At 39.6% G+C, this 15,090-nt stretch overlaps 1 protein-coding gene across 3 annotated transcripts in view; it reads left to right on the forward strand.

Moving 5' to 3' along the window:
• The window catches only part of LOC121316051 (fasciculation and elongation protein zeta-2-like), a 72,567-nt gene extending 60,396 nt beyond the window's left edge, over window positions 1-12,171 (forward strand). For 2 of the 3 annotated variants that reach the window (XM_041250756.1, XM_041250758.1), the window contains 2 exons: window positions 4,759-4,824; window positions 9,217-12,171. In XM_041250756.1, coding sequence (XP_041106690.1) covers window positions 4,759-4,824; window positions 9,217-9,233 — 83 coding nt within the window. In that variant the 3' untranslated portion in view covers window positions 9,234-12,171. Of the gene's footprint in view, window positions 1-4,758; window positions 4,825-7,759; window positions 7,784-9,216 lie in introns of all 3 variants that reach the window. The other variant, XM_041250757.1, reaches the window with a different exon arrangement.
• Window positions 12,172-15,090: the final 2,919 nt, after the last annotated feature.

A 15,090-nucleotide genomic window follows, 5' to 3' on the forward strand; every position in this document is an offset into this window, starting at 1 on the left:
ACTGGTAAAAAAAAACACTTGGATTTAACTCAGTACTCTTGGGACTCAGTACTCTTGGGAAAATATTACTGTTTCATTGTCTGTGGGTATCCAAAAACTGGTATGGATAACTCCTTGTGGTTTGAGGTGTAATAAGAAGATGTAAATCCGAATTTACTTAAACCTGGTTTTTAAAAAAATAATTTTGGTAGGTGGGGGGTGGGGGGTGGGGGGGGAGTTGAGGTTCGCATAATAAGAATGATGTGAACCTCTGCTGATTTAATGGATGTCAAGGGACTCTCCTTCTGAAATGGTGGGGGCGAGTGGTTTTGAACTCTGTCCCTAATTAATTGATATCCTCCCAAGTGAATAGCAGTGTTCATTATGCACTTGGTACGTAAGTTTAAAGGGGGTAATAACCAAGCCAAAGTGACACCAAGGACAACATTACCATTCACCTTTTTGCTGTAGATCATTTCATTTTCCAAACTTTATTTTCATTCATGTGAAGCCAATTTATCCTTCCACCATGACCACACTATACATGTACTTCCTATACAACAGATTTTAGGACCCCACACTGCCAAAATGTCAATGTCCATGTGGCATTTTTACATGAGGAGGAGGCAGAGAGGAAGGAAGGCATGGGAGCAAGAGTGGTGCACAAACTGAATGTGCTATGGGCATGAGGAGCACCACTGCCTGGAGGTCTTCTAGGACACGGACCTGGAGTAGGAGTGGGAGGGGCCCGAACATCCACAGCCCGAGAAGGGAGAGACAGTGCGTCCACAGCCCATGAGGGGGGAGACGATACGTCCACAGCCCAGGTACCCACCAGCAGCGGGAGCAGACCTGCTGGTTCCGCCTTCACCGTCATTGGAGGACTGATGTCACTCCCACCTCCACCAAAAGAGGGAGAATACCTGCTGGTCCTATGTGGGAGGACTGTGTGCAACTCCCACCTCCACCAGCAGAGGGATAATACCTGCTGGTTCCACCTCCACCTCAATGGGAGGACTGCTTGTCGCTCCCACCTCCACCAGCAGTGGGAGAATGCCTGCTGGTTCCACCTCCACCACCGTGGGAGGACTACGTGCCGCTCCCACCTCCACCAGCTGTTTCCCCTCTGCTGCCAGAAGGGGAGGAGCCCCGGCCGCCTTCGCTGCCAGAAGGGGAGGAGCCCCTGACGCCTTCGCAAGGAGCAGAGCAGCAGGAGCTGCCTCTGTCTCCAACCCCGCTAGAGGGAGAGAAGCAGGAGCTGCTTCTCTCTTCAGCATTGGAGGGACTAGGGCAGGATGCTGCCGGACCTCCGCAGCCCCTGCATCGCTTCCCGAGGGCCCTCTGCTTCCCTGCCTTGCACCGCCCAAGGATGCCTGCCTCGCACCGCTCAAGGATGCCCGCCTCGCACCTGGGGCTGCCTGTCGCTCCGCATCACCTGGGGCTGCTTGTCTCACCTCACTGTTTTATCTCCTAGGGTTGCCGAGGGTCCTGCTTCGCCTGGGGTTGCCTGTCACTCCTTTGCTTCGTCTGGGGTCATCGAGGGTCCCGCTTCGTCTGGGGTCGCAGAGGGTCCCGCTTTGCCTGGGGTTGCCTGTCTCTCCTCTGCTTCGCCAGGGACCGCTGCCGGCTCTGCTTCGCCCGGGGCCACTGCCGGCTCTGCGTCGCCTGGGGCCACTGCCTGGCTTGAGCTGCCTGGAGCCAGTACTAGTCCTGCAGGACCGCAGGAAGCACTGGAGCCAGCTACCCCAGCCACACTTTCGCAGCAGGATGTACGGTGGCTGGAGCCCCACAAAGAGGAGCTGCCGGCCATGAAGAAGGGGAGGGGGGAGAACAGTTCCCCCTGCTACAGTTCGGCTGGAGCCCCGGAAGAGGGAGCTACCAGCTACGAAGACATGGGGGGAGTAGGACCTCCCACCATGGCCACCCCCATGGATTATTCCAGACCCTTCTTCCGGGACATTGTGACTGAGGGGGAGGTAGCCATTGGGGCCATGTGTGCTTTGCACAAGGAGGGGGATATGTAGCAGGGCGGTAGGAAAGCGCTGCTGTTTAATGTATTTTGTTTGTTTATTTTTAGAACGGGGTCTCCCCCTCCGCCCCTGTGTTATTTCTGTATTATGATTTATTCATTTATTTATTTATTTATATATAGATGATGGTGAACCACTGTGTGTTTTGTATATTTATTATTTATATAAATGTCGGCGAAGGCCGTGTGTTTTGTTTTGGAAAAGGGGTGTTATTGTTTCTGTCTGTTTTGATTTAAAACCTTGTGCAGAAGGTGGCCATCTGTCAAATTAATGAAGTGATTAATTTGTTGCTAATCGGAAGATGGTCACCTGCATAAATACCAGCAGCACTCTCAGTTCCGGGTGGGTGTTCGGAGGAGGAACTGGAGAGCGAGAGGAGAGAGATAGTTAAAATAAATAAGGATCAGTGAAGGCAGTTGCCCAGCCTGACCTTAGTTCTGTTTGTATTTTGTGTTCGTGATTTGTTTTATTTCAGACCTTTTGTTTTGCTTTGTGAGCAGTGTTTATTTTTGTTTAAACATTTTTAAATTTTGTTATTAAGTATAAATAGCGCATTTTGTTGAAACTGCAGATACCTTTGTTGTGCTTCCTTCTTCTGGTCTGAGTCACTGCAACGCCATTTCCTGCCACAAGTATTTATCAATATTACTCGTTATTTCAAGGTAATGTTGCATTTTACCCCATGAAAATATATTTTACTCTCAGTGTTAAAATTAGAGGGTAATTTACTCCCAGATCCAAACTGACTTCACAACAGCACACAAACTGGCAGTTAATGAAAATGACTAGCAGATTTCAAAATGTTACTGATGAAATAGAGACGTGCTCGTTAAAAAGCAGGAAATGCTGCCACAAGAAAAAAGATGTCAAGTGACATACATTTAGTAAAACTGTTAGTATAAGCATAACTGGAACAAATTGGAGAAAACAGTAAAAATTCATCAAATGTCAGTACAGCAACTCCACAACATTACGGTATACTGGGAAGCAAAGACAAGTATTTAACGCAACATGAAAAGCTCAATTTACTACAGTAACAAAACAGACTTCTCAAAAACAAGAAAGTTTAGTGGTAAAACAAAAGCATTACAAAAAAACAAGGGAAGGGACATGGTCATATGTGCTACTTTTTCAAGCTATTGTATCGGTCTCATAATTTATCTTGCCACAAGAGTTTATTTATTATTATTGATTTATTTTTTGAACTGCCTATTTTGTAACGTATATAAAAAAAAGTTTGTTTATACGCCATGGTTAGGGGATGAGTATTGATTAGTTGTACTGATTGTGTGAAATGTGTACAAATGGAATCAGCATAAAAGATTTGTGAGCTAGCATTTCCCTTAGTATAAGTCTGTATTTGTAGCTTTCATTGTTGTTGTGGACTATTTGGCTGTTACTGTAGTTGCTGTTCTGTCTAGATAGGTGCCTAATTTAGCGCTCCTATCCATGGACGCTGTCTGCCTCAGTTCTGGGTCTCGGAGGTGATCCTCAAACATACCTATTCAGCCAGTGCGTTCGCCGTACGGCTGGGCAACTTTAATAGTATTCTGGTAGCCTACCAGTCTTTTTTGCTGAGGTCCTTCTGACAGCCACAGGTTCTCGTTAGAAGAACTGGATGAGCTGTGCCTGGTTAATAAGAACCTGTTCCATCTGTCAAAACCACAACTGTTGGATGCCCCTAATACACCAGGCCACACCTTTGGTCCCGTGGTGGACAAGATGCTGCAGCGCTCTTGCCGTGCGTGGGAATCCACAAAGTAGCTGGTGCGCTTGCTTCCAAAGCAACCAACCCCAATGCGCAAACCAGCGGCAAACTAGTGCCCTAGGCCCCAGCAGCCTGCCGCCAGGGGTGGTATTCAGAAACGGCCTGTGGCTGCTCAACACGGAGTCTGCAATAGGTTTCGCCACCTAGCGCAGAGGCAGAATCCTCAGGCCCAGCCACAAGCTGGGCAGGAGCCCTCGCTTGGCCCGCACACTTTTGCTCTGGTCGCACGAGAACCTTCAACTGGCCGAGGCAACTGTTGTATGCAATCCCACTGCTCGCCATGTTCCTGCTGTGTCTGGAGAAAATCAGGCAGGACTGGGCAAAGGTGCTGTTAGTAGGCCTTATTGACCAAGGAGACTCCTGGTTTTCAACCCCGATGCAGCTCCTGAGCGGCCAGCCATGGAGACTGGCCAAGCACAGTCAGGCACAGTGGAACTTATGGCATCCTTACACATCGAGCCTGCAGCTCTGGGTCTGGCCCCTGAACAGCTGCATTTGAGCCTTCTGGGTCTGTCCGATAGAGTTGTTGACACCCTGCAAAATGCCAGAGCAGTGTACACCCATTCCCAGTACTGGTACAAGTGGTGGGTCTTTCAGGCGTGGAGCACTCTTTTTATGCCCTTGGGGGGCGGGCCATGACTACAGTAAAATACTGCACTGTAATGTCATTTTAATTCAAAGTCCATTACACGTAACACTGTGAAGCAGTTAAACTAGGTACCCACACGACACGATCGCTTTTCAAGTATACTGTAGTAAAATAGGATTCAGCAGTCTTAAGTAAACATTATCATGATCATATAACAGGTTGCTTACCCAGAATGACTTGTTTTGATGTATTGTCCTCAGTAATTGAGCACCATTGACATTTGTATACTGTAATACGAATATCATTTTGTATTTAATGGTGTGGTAGGGATAAATGTTACTACGTTTTTATATTTCCATGTTCCATGCCTAATGTGTGCATTTTATTTCCAGTTCTTCACGCCATGAGAGAAGACAGTGAGAAAGTGCCAAGCTTACTGACGGACTACATTTTAAAAGGTAAAAGAGTAACTGCTGCTGCTTTTTGTCGAGTGATTGATATGTGTGTTTATAAATAGATCCAGCATACAGATCATACCCATCCAACATCTGACTTGATCATCATGAAAAGAGCACATGCATTTAATAGACACATTATTTTGTGAAACTGAATTTTGTGAAATTTAGTAATCTTTTCAGAAGTGTAATCTACATTTTCAAGTCTACAAATATTGTATATTTTCAACTGTTTACTTAAGAAGCTTGAGGTGAGAATTTTAAGTAAGTCTTAATAGACCAGCATAAGTTAGAAAAATGTGTAACATTCAGTATTCAGGTTCTGAGCAGTTAAAACAAATCTGAGTGGCAAAATATTTCCACCAAACAGATTTTAATAAAGGTATTTTTGGACTCCTTTGTAGTCCTATATGGTTTAAACTGTATAATGAAGGAGTAAAGTACTGCTTATTATACCCCCAGACTATTAACTAAATAAACACTGCAAACAATAACTGAATGTTGATTCAGTCATGTTTAGTGTGGATTGATTTCCTCTGTTCCAGTTTAAGGCACATACCAAGTGAGTGTCTGCACATTATAGAAATAATCTGTTGACCATCTGGATGGGAGCTATGTTAGAGTGGCAAAGTTATGGTTTTGTTGAAGTTACCGGATGATATAATTAGGAGGAAGGTTATGGAATTAATTTAATTTATGGAACCAGTGCCTGTTGCCTTTAGCAACAGATGCAACAGGTGTATTTCAAACACTTTAGTGCCACGTTAGTAACCATTTCATGCTCTTCATAACATTAATACGATTTAATTGGATATTTTTCTTTTTTTTTGGAATTGGTAATTACATTCCTTGTTGAGTAACTATTTCCAGTTAAACACTTTAAATATGCCCAAATTAAGACATGTCTACTATATTACTATATTACTATATACAGTGCCATGAAAAAGTATTCAGCCCCCACCTTTTTTCATATTTAAGAGTCTCAGTTTCAGAATTTGAAATAGATTAAATTAGGATTTTTTCCCACTGATCTACAAAGCCTTGAGCACCATGTCAAATCAAAAGAAAAATTTCAAAAGCTTTCAACAATATACTAAAAATGAAAACTGGAAATTACCAGATTAAAAAAGTATTCATACCCTTTGTAATTGCAAGCCTGAATTTGCTCAGGTGCAATATATTACCTCAACAAGTCACACAATTTGTTGATGGACTCCACCTGTGTAAGAAATTAGTGGATCACCTGCTTTAAATTAATCTGTGAGGATAAATACCGCTCTCTCTGTATGATCCCAGAGTATGGTAGACTTTCAAAAGAAAGAATCAAAATGAAGACAAAAGAGTATTCTAAGCAAGTCAGGGATGTGGTTATAGAGAAGGACAAATCGGGGGAAGAGTACAAAAGCATTTCAAAGGCATTGAACATCCCTTAGTGCAGTCCATCATACAGAAGTGGGAAAAATACGAAACTACCACCACACTGCCTAGATCAGGCCTCCCCTCTAAACTTAGTTGCCGGACAAGAAGGGCACTTCCTAGGGAATCTACTATGAGGCCAATTGTGACTCTGAATGAGTTACAGAAGTCAGTGGCTGTGGTGGACAATGATGTTCATTTATCAACAATCTCCCCAAGGCATTTCACAAAAAGGGCCTTTATGGGAGAGTGGCAAGGAAGAAGCCCTGGCTGAAAAAAACCCACATCCTTGCCCGCAAAGAGTTCGCAAAACGTCACTTGGAAGATACTGCAGTTATGTGGCAGAACGTCTAGTGATCTGATGAGACTAAAGTGGAACTTTTTGGCCTGAACGCTAAGCGGTATGTGTGGCGCAAATCAAACACTGCACACCAGCCAGGTAACACCATCTCCACCGTAAAGTATGGCGGTGGTAGCATCATGTTATGGGGATGCTTTTCAGCAGCAGGAACTGGCAATGTTGTCAGGATTGATGGGAGGATGAATGGCGCACAATACAGAGAAATCCTGGATAAAAACCTGTGCCCCCCTGCCAAAAAACTCAAACTGTGGAAGAAGTTTGTCTTTCAACAGGACAATGATCCAAAGCACACTGCCAGAGCAGCAGTGGAGTGGCAAGACGTCAAAATTGCTGTCCATCACCGTTCCCCAACTAACTTGACAAGGAGGAATGGGCAAATATTGCTCCATCACGGTGAGCAAAGTTAATAGAGACTTATCCAAAAAGACTACTGGCTGTAATAGCTGCCAGAGGTGGTTCAACCAAGTATTGACCCAGGGGGTTGAATACTTAAAAAATAATGACATTTCAGTTTTTTAATTTTTATTATTTTATTGTTTACTGTTTTCTTTCTTTTTGGGGGCAACTCTGTGAAGAATAATGTGTGACTCACAAATAAAAATTCCCAATCTAAAATCCCAGGCTGCGAGACTGTTAAATGTTAAAAAAGGGATGGGGGCGAATACTTTTTCAAGGCACTTTATACGTTGATTTTAATTTATTTTTAAGTGTATGACCCTGATATGTTATAGTTGACGGACAAACAAAACAGAACATGTGTGGGTATGTTAGACATATTCACTGCCACGGACACTGGTAACTCTTGCCACGGACAAGCGTGTCCATATATGGACAAGTTGCTGACCCTTGGTTGAAGCACGTTGCCAGATTTGCAGACAGCTATTGTAATGTCATTTGGCTTTATAAAAAGTTTGCTATTGAAAAACTGCTCCACCTAATGGAGATACTGAGATTGACCAGAGTATTTCTTTAAAAGAGCCGTCAGTTTAGAATTGCTCGATTTTGCGGATTGCTTTTATCATTTTCCTTTCTTAGATATATTTTAATTTTTTGAATTGATTTGTTCAGTTTTCATTTTCTTTTGTGGTTTTAGTTCTTTCTTCATCCTTTCTATTTTCTGTATTTCCTGACTTTTTCTTTTATTTGCTTTTGTGTTGCTAGCATTCGTGTGAAAACTGGATCGAGGTTTGTGTACATCATATGTAGCCACAGGAATAAGGAGCATCTACAATGAGCACCTCATTCCTGAGCACTACAAACTATTGTAGTGTCAATATACACCTGTTTCTTTAATGTTTGCCCCCATTTTTCTTAGATTCCCTCACCACTACCACTACACCCGGCATTCACCAATCAACAGAACCCATTATCAGGAGACATACGCTTGCACATCTTCTAGATTTTGTAGAGCCTTTTTATTTAGAAGCTGTCATATCAACATTTTTTTCACAACCCATTTTATACCTCCTAACTGTATCTCCTTTGATTTTAAAATTTCATTTCATGCAGACAATGAACAGCAACAATGTCTTGTAAACTTTTCACCACAGACTGTAAAACTGTGAAATAGCATAATAATAATAATAATAATAATAATAATAATAATAATAATAATAGTAATAATAATAATAGTAATAAAGCAGGGTCTAATTAGACTGTGGACATGTTTCATAGTGTATGCTAGATACTTTAGGATGCTCATGTTTTGCGCCTTGGATTTAGTCTACAGTCGTGCACTATTTCACTCGACATCCAACCACCAGCTTTTAGTTCAGTGTATCAGAAATGATTTTGTGAGGGATGAGTAACAGAAGACACCACTGGGAGAGCTAAAAAAAAAATCCTGTTCTCGTATATTTATATTGCTTTGGGTTCATTTTCATTGCTTGGCTCCCAGATACTAAAGCTCTGTACTAATGATATTTGCCCTAGCAAAAAACTTTCTGATGCATTTTACTTTACCTTTTATATCTTCCTTTTATTGCACCTGTTCACCATTTTTGCTTTGCTGTAATTTGTACTTGACCTACTTCGCTTGACCATTTGATGCAGTGGTTTTCAAAAGAGCTTTCGAAATAGACAGGTTCTAAAAATAAATAAATAAATAAATAAAAAAAAGGTCTTGTATCAGTGTCATTAAAAATAGTTCTCAGCGAGCTCAATGGAAATTTCATAATGTCAGGCTTTCTTAAAGGAGCATTCTCCCACTTTGTTTCCTTCACTTTACAAAAAGCTTGTCACAGGGCAAAGCTAAGGCCTATTCTGAAAATAACTTTTTGAGCTCTAGTATGAGTCGTTCAACAGAATTTCTTCTGTATGCTATATCTGTCCACAATTGTGTATACCTGTACCAGTACTAATGAAAATGTGGTTTATTATAAGCTAGTCATGCAAAATGTTTATTATTATTATTATTATTATTATTATTATTATTATTATTATTATTATTATTATTATTATGTTCTTGTTAACAAATGTATAATGAAGAATGGAGAATGTTTCTTTAAGACAACCACACGGTAATGCTGCAAGTGTACATACATTGCAAAGGTAACCACACATGGTCCTGGGCTTTCATTCCTGTTTCATGCACTAACATTTCCATTTCTGTTTTGCAGTTCTCTGTCCAACCTAAAGGAATGATCTGGCTTCCAAGAAGAGTGTGACATTGGGCACTGGGATGGAATTGTTTTGTTCCCATGACAACTTGGAGGACTCATTTCTGTGCTTCATACTGAATGACTTCTTCCCCATCAGAGCTCTCGCTTAGCCTAATGTTTACTTAGTTCCCAATGTTGGAATGTAGGTCTTTTTTTTTTTTTTTTTCAGACTGAGTTTGCAAACCATATATCTAGTTACCATGCTGTAGTTGTTTTAAATATTTTTCACAGCATAGAGATCAAAAAAGGAACAACTGTACAGTTTCAACACAAAGTATTGTTTTTAGAAGTGTAATGACTATTTCTACAGTGAGTAGAAGGTAGAGGTGTTCCCTTTCCTTCCCCTATTGTGAAGGGGTCGGTAACTTTTACGAGTAATTAAACTTTTTCCAACCTGTGTTTAAAAGTGACCTCCCAGTTTTAAAGGGAGCTTTATTTCAGTTTTGGTACAAAAAGGGATTGTTGTTTTTATGCTTCACTGAAGACATTTTAGATTATGAATAATTCTTCTAAATTGTGCAATCTAGTGAAATTTCTGACCTTTCAGTATTAATTACCAACAGCGTTTCAAGAACGATCCAGGCATCTACTAGTACTTTTATACAACATAGCATTATCTTTGAGTTTGTAGAAGTCGAGGTCTGCCTTGTGTGTAAGACTGGACAGATTTATTATGTGTTAATATATCATTTGGTCCTAGGTGGGAGCCTACATTTCTCTTACAAAAAAAAAAAAAAAAAAAAAAAGAAAATCTGTATAATTTAAAATATATTTTATTAACATTCATATGCTGTTGCATCTCCCTGGAGTGGCAGCTGAATTAAATCTCGAGGGTGGTGGGGAGGTATTATATCAAAAATACAAATGTAAATCACCTTATACAGCTTCTTTTCAATATTTAAATTCTTTCTATGGGTGAATGGGCAACCAAAGTCAAGTTCCTCTCTCATTTGCCAATTTATTTAAACAACGACAACATGGCATATTGAGTGTGAGGAGAAGTCTTTTCCGAATGTGTAAAACCTAAAACTATGTTTTTATGCTAGCAAGTTCTATAAGTGAACTTGATTTGTCATCTAGTTCTAGCTGTTATGTGGCATGTGTGTTGGACATTGGCTTTTTTATTATGTACTTTAAAACGTTTTAATATAATTATGATGCAACACTAAATATATTTTAAGTAGGTCCTGAACAATGAATCTATTTAGCCTATTAAGTCTGTTTTATTGCATGTTTTGTTATGACGGTGGGGTTTTAAAAAGGATATAGCAGTCAGTGTGACCATCATTCTCAGTAAAGCCTTGGATCCTTCTTGTAACACCTCAGTTTTAAAAACACACTAACACTGGGAGTGACTTAAACCTTGCTGCTTATATAATAGAAGGCTAAAACCGCCAGGACAACAAAAGAATCCAATATGAATATATCATGGGCCAGGGGAGGTTCTCGTGAAAGGGTTAGAAGAGACTGCTTCAGTTCATTTCAAATAATAAATATATTAAACCACTTTGACAAACAGCTATCACAGAGCAAAGGTGATTACTAGTATACTGAATTTGTATTGCCTGATCATGTAAGCAGAAGGACAAGCATTTCATAACAATTTAATAAAGGCAATAAAGTAAAAAGCCTTTAATAATTCCATTGCGAGTTCCAGATGTCATTTAATATTGTATGTACTGTATACAGTATGTAACCAATGTCTAATATAATAGTGAAGTTTTCTGCCTTGACATCCAGTACGGTTTATGCCAGTTGCCCTCTTGAAAAATTGGACAGTTTAGTTGGTAATTTTTAGATATTTGTTTTTGACCATATGGTTGTGATTCTGGAGTTCTATAGGATTAACATACGAAATTCAAAATAATATTTGTTACCAGTGAGAAGGTTGTGGGAGAAGTAAATGTTTTAATCCAGTTGCGTTTTCTCATCTTTCTATCAGGCAAACACAATTCAGAATCCTAATGTTTTGTCCCGTTATAATTGTAAACATGGCCCTGTGGTTTATCAAACTTGTTATGCAGCAAATGGGCATTACCAAACAGTAATAATAATATTAAAAAAAACTCCATATCCGCTTGCATGAATCCGAGAGGATTGTTTGTGTTATGTTTCTTACATTTAGTTTACCCTCCAATCTACATGTAATGAGAAATAAATTATGTTTTTATGAATATGCACAATGTAAGGGTTTCTCTAATTTTATTTCAATGCAAATGCCCAATGGAAACTTTCCCTTTGCTTCAGATTTGTCATCAAATTGAGGCACCACCACCCCATTCTAGCTAAGGATAATCATGTGCAATGAATGTTTATTTTGTAATAGAGTTATAGTTTTAACTTTGTCCCTCAATTGTCAACATAATATGTGACTGGGCATGCTAGCTCTTTTTAAATGTAGAAACAACTGCATGCTACCCAAAAGTTGTGAATTGTACTGTTTTGTGTGCTGTGTGAAAAAACAAAACAACAGGGAGAAAGGATTTGTTACGTTTTGTGATAAAAAGAAAAAGCAGCATTTTTTGTTTACCTTTGTATGATTCTAATGCAAGGGTAGGCAACCATGGTCCTTGAGGGTCAGTCCACAATATATTAAGAAGTATAATTAAATAAAAAAAACGGCAAAAAGTTATATTTCACTCAGATCCAATTAACTGCCCTGTCCAGAAACTAAAAGTGTGCCCATACAAACACACCTAAATCTGCGGTATTTGGTCCATCGTGTGATGTAACCAGTACTACCCTTTGGAATTGTAATTGTCGTCAGAGACATATTTAACCTCTCATTTATGTAAAGCAGAATTACCCGTATGCTACAACATTTCTCTACAGGTCGCAGTGGGCCTTTTAGTTAACGAGGCATTTAGATAGGTCCAAGTTTTTCATTGGTCCATTGTTTTGTTTTTTTTGTTTTTTTAAACACCGCTCTGAACACAGCCTAGTGAACTTGTTGGGTCTAAAGAAAAGGACTATGATCACTATTTATTTAGTGTGTATTTTCTTCTCTTCTAAAAGTAATAATGAAATATGTAGTCCATATATACTGATAACTGCTGCATGTTAGTAACTTGGATACTGTACAGGGCATTCTCAACCATAGCAGTATTGCTTTCAGATCTTGCATAGAACTCAGTAAATTGGCTCCCATTATGATCGAAAAATATATATATTTTCAAAATCTAATAACTAAGCGAACCTAGAAGACCTAATGTACGGTACATACGTCAGCTGCATGTGCTAACTCTTCCAGTAGTTCACTGAAACATATCGCTGCCTCCTAAGACAACCTGTCTGACTAGATATTAATGATAGGGACTGTAGCTAAGAGGTACAATAGATCTGCCTTGGGCAATGCCTGAACTATTATGTATATATAAATTACTTGTTTTTTTATGCAGCATGAACTTTGTTTTTAGCGTAATCAGTGTATTAATTTATTTTGTATACGTTTTTGTTTTGTAAACCTGTATATCTGTAGCAGTACATTTTATTTCATACTGGAGCCCATTGAAGAATACAAATAAAAGCTAATTTGCCTTGCATTCTTGTAAAACTTGTTTATTTGTGTGTACCACTGAGCAATTTCCTTATTGTTATTTTGTTCTTAAAAGGAAAAACAAATATTGTTTTCGATACTTGGTATTTCCTATATGTCTGCCTTTCAACACTGTCACTTGAGATTAAAATAATGAACCCTTTAGCACCAAGTTTAAACAATTTTGTTTTCCTTCAATGAACTCTACCATGCAGTTTGCTACCTGTTGTCCCGAAGTTGTTATATATCCTTGTGGAAGTGTAGCCGGTGCATTCTGGCACTGTCAGGCTTGAAATCAAACATTTGTAGATGCACAGGGCCTCAGCCGTCCCACAGGCCTCCTTTTATATTTGACTGGATGGCAGCATCAAGTTTCATAGTTTCTTCTTGTAGTCTTGGAACAAGGTGCGATTGAAAGTATGAAGCTCAGTGGTCAGGTCTGTAAACAGCAATAACATTCTGCCTAAAGTGAGTTCTTTTTCAATGAAAATGTGTTATAATTAAACTTAAAGGGCTTCATATTAAAATAAATCCATGTTTTGTGTCGAACTGCAAATTAAACGAGTAATTGTTACGCTTCTGAGATTTAAAGAGGTTTATAAACTTTACCAAATATACTATAATATATAATATATATATATAGATATTATATATATATATATATATATATATATATATTAATATTTATATATTATAACAGACCTAACCTATAAAAAAACAATATAAATCTGACTAACTTTGGCCCTTACCATCAGAGTGGAGTTGTCAGCACACCGGTTCTAGAGGCACATCGTACCACAATCAAAAGAAATTCCTGAAGACATCCAGAGAAAAAAGTTGTTGATGCCTATCAGTCTGGAAAGGGTTACAAAGCTATTTCTAAGGCTCGGGCTCCACCAAACCAAATTCAGACCCATATTGTCCAAATGGAGAAAGTTTGGGACAGTAGTAAATCTTCCCAGGAGTGGCCGTCCTGCCAAAATCTCTCCAAGAGTATGGCGTAAAATCGTCCAGGAAGTCACAAAGAACCCTAGAACAACATCCAGGGATCTGCAGGCCTCTTTCGCCTCGGCTAAGGTCAGTGTTCATTACTCCACCATCAGAAAGACACTGGGCAAAAATGGGTTTCATGGCAGAGAGTAGCAAGGCGAAAACCACTGCTCACTAAGAAGAACATGAATGCTCGTCTTAAGTTTGCCAAAAAGCACCTGGATGACCCTCAAGAGTTCTGGAACAATGTTTTATGGACAGATGAGTCAAAAGTGGAACTTTTTGGCCAACATGGGCCCCGTTATGTCTGGCAAAAACCAAACGCTGGATTCCACAGTAAGAACCTCATACCAATGGGCAAGCATGGTGGTGGTAGTGTCATGATTTGGGGATGCTTTGCTGCATCAGGACCTGGACGACTTGCCATCATTGAAGGAACCATGAATTCTGCTCAGTATCAGAGAATTCTACAGGAGAATGTCAGGCCATCCATCCATGAGCTGAAGCTGAAGGGTAGCTGGGTCATGCAGCAAGACAATGATCTGAATCAAACAAGCAAGTCCATATCAGAATGGTTGAAGAACAAGAAATTTTAAGTTTTGGAATGGCCTAGTCAAAGTCCATACCTAAACCCCATTGAGATGTTGTAGTAGGACCTGAAACAAGCAGTTTATGCTCAAAAACCCACAAATGTCACTGAGTTGAAGCAGTTCTGCATGAAGGAGTGGGACAAAATTCCTCCATGGTGCTGTGAGACAGTGATCAATAACTACAGGAAGCGTCTGGTTGCAGTTATTGAGTCTAAAGGGGCGATTACTTTTTCACACGGGGGGCATTGGGTGTTGCATAACTTTAATAAATAAATGAAAAGTATAAAAATGTTGTGTTATTTGTTCACTCGGTCCCTTTTATCTATTATTAGATTTTGGTTGAAGATCTGGTAACATTCAGTGTCATTCAGTGAAATATGCAAAAATACAGAAAATCAGTCAGGGGGCAAATACTTTTTCACAGCAGTGTGTGTGTGTGTGTGTGTATGTATGTGTATATGTGTATATATATATATATATATATATATATATATATATATATATATATATATATATATATATATATATATATATATATATAGAGAGAGAGAGAGAGAGAGAGAGAGAGAGAGAGAGAAATATATATATAGATAGATAGATAGATATAATGTGACAGGCTTGCAACTGCTATTCAGTGGTAGCTCTCTTTATGGCGATGCGATTTCCTCAACCATAATACTGCCTTAATCTAGCTATCATAATGTATCACTCTGTTTG

The sequence above is a fragment of the Polyodon spathula genome, chromosome 5 (genome assembly GCF_017654505.1).
Source record: "Polyodon spathula isolate WHYD16114869_AA chromosome 5, ASM1765450v1, whole genome shotgun sequence".
In the NCBI taxonomy this organism is placed as follows: domain Eukaryota; kingdom Metazoa; phylum Chordata; class Actinopteri; order Acipenseriformes; family Polyodontidae; genus Polyodon; species Polyodon spathula.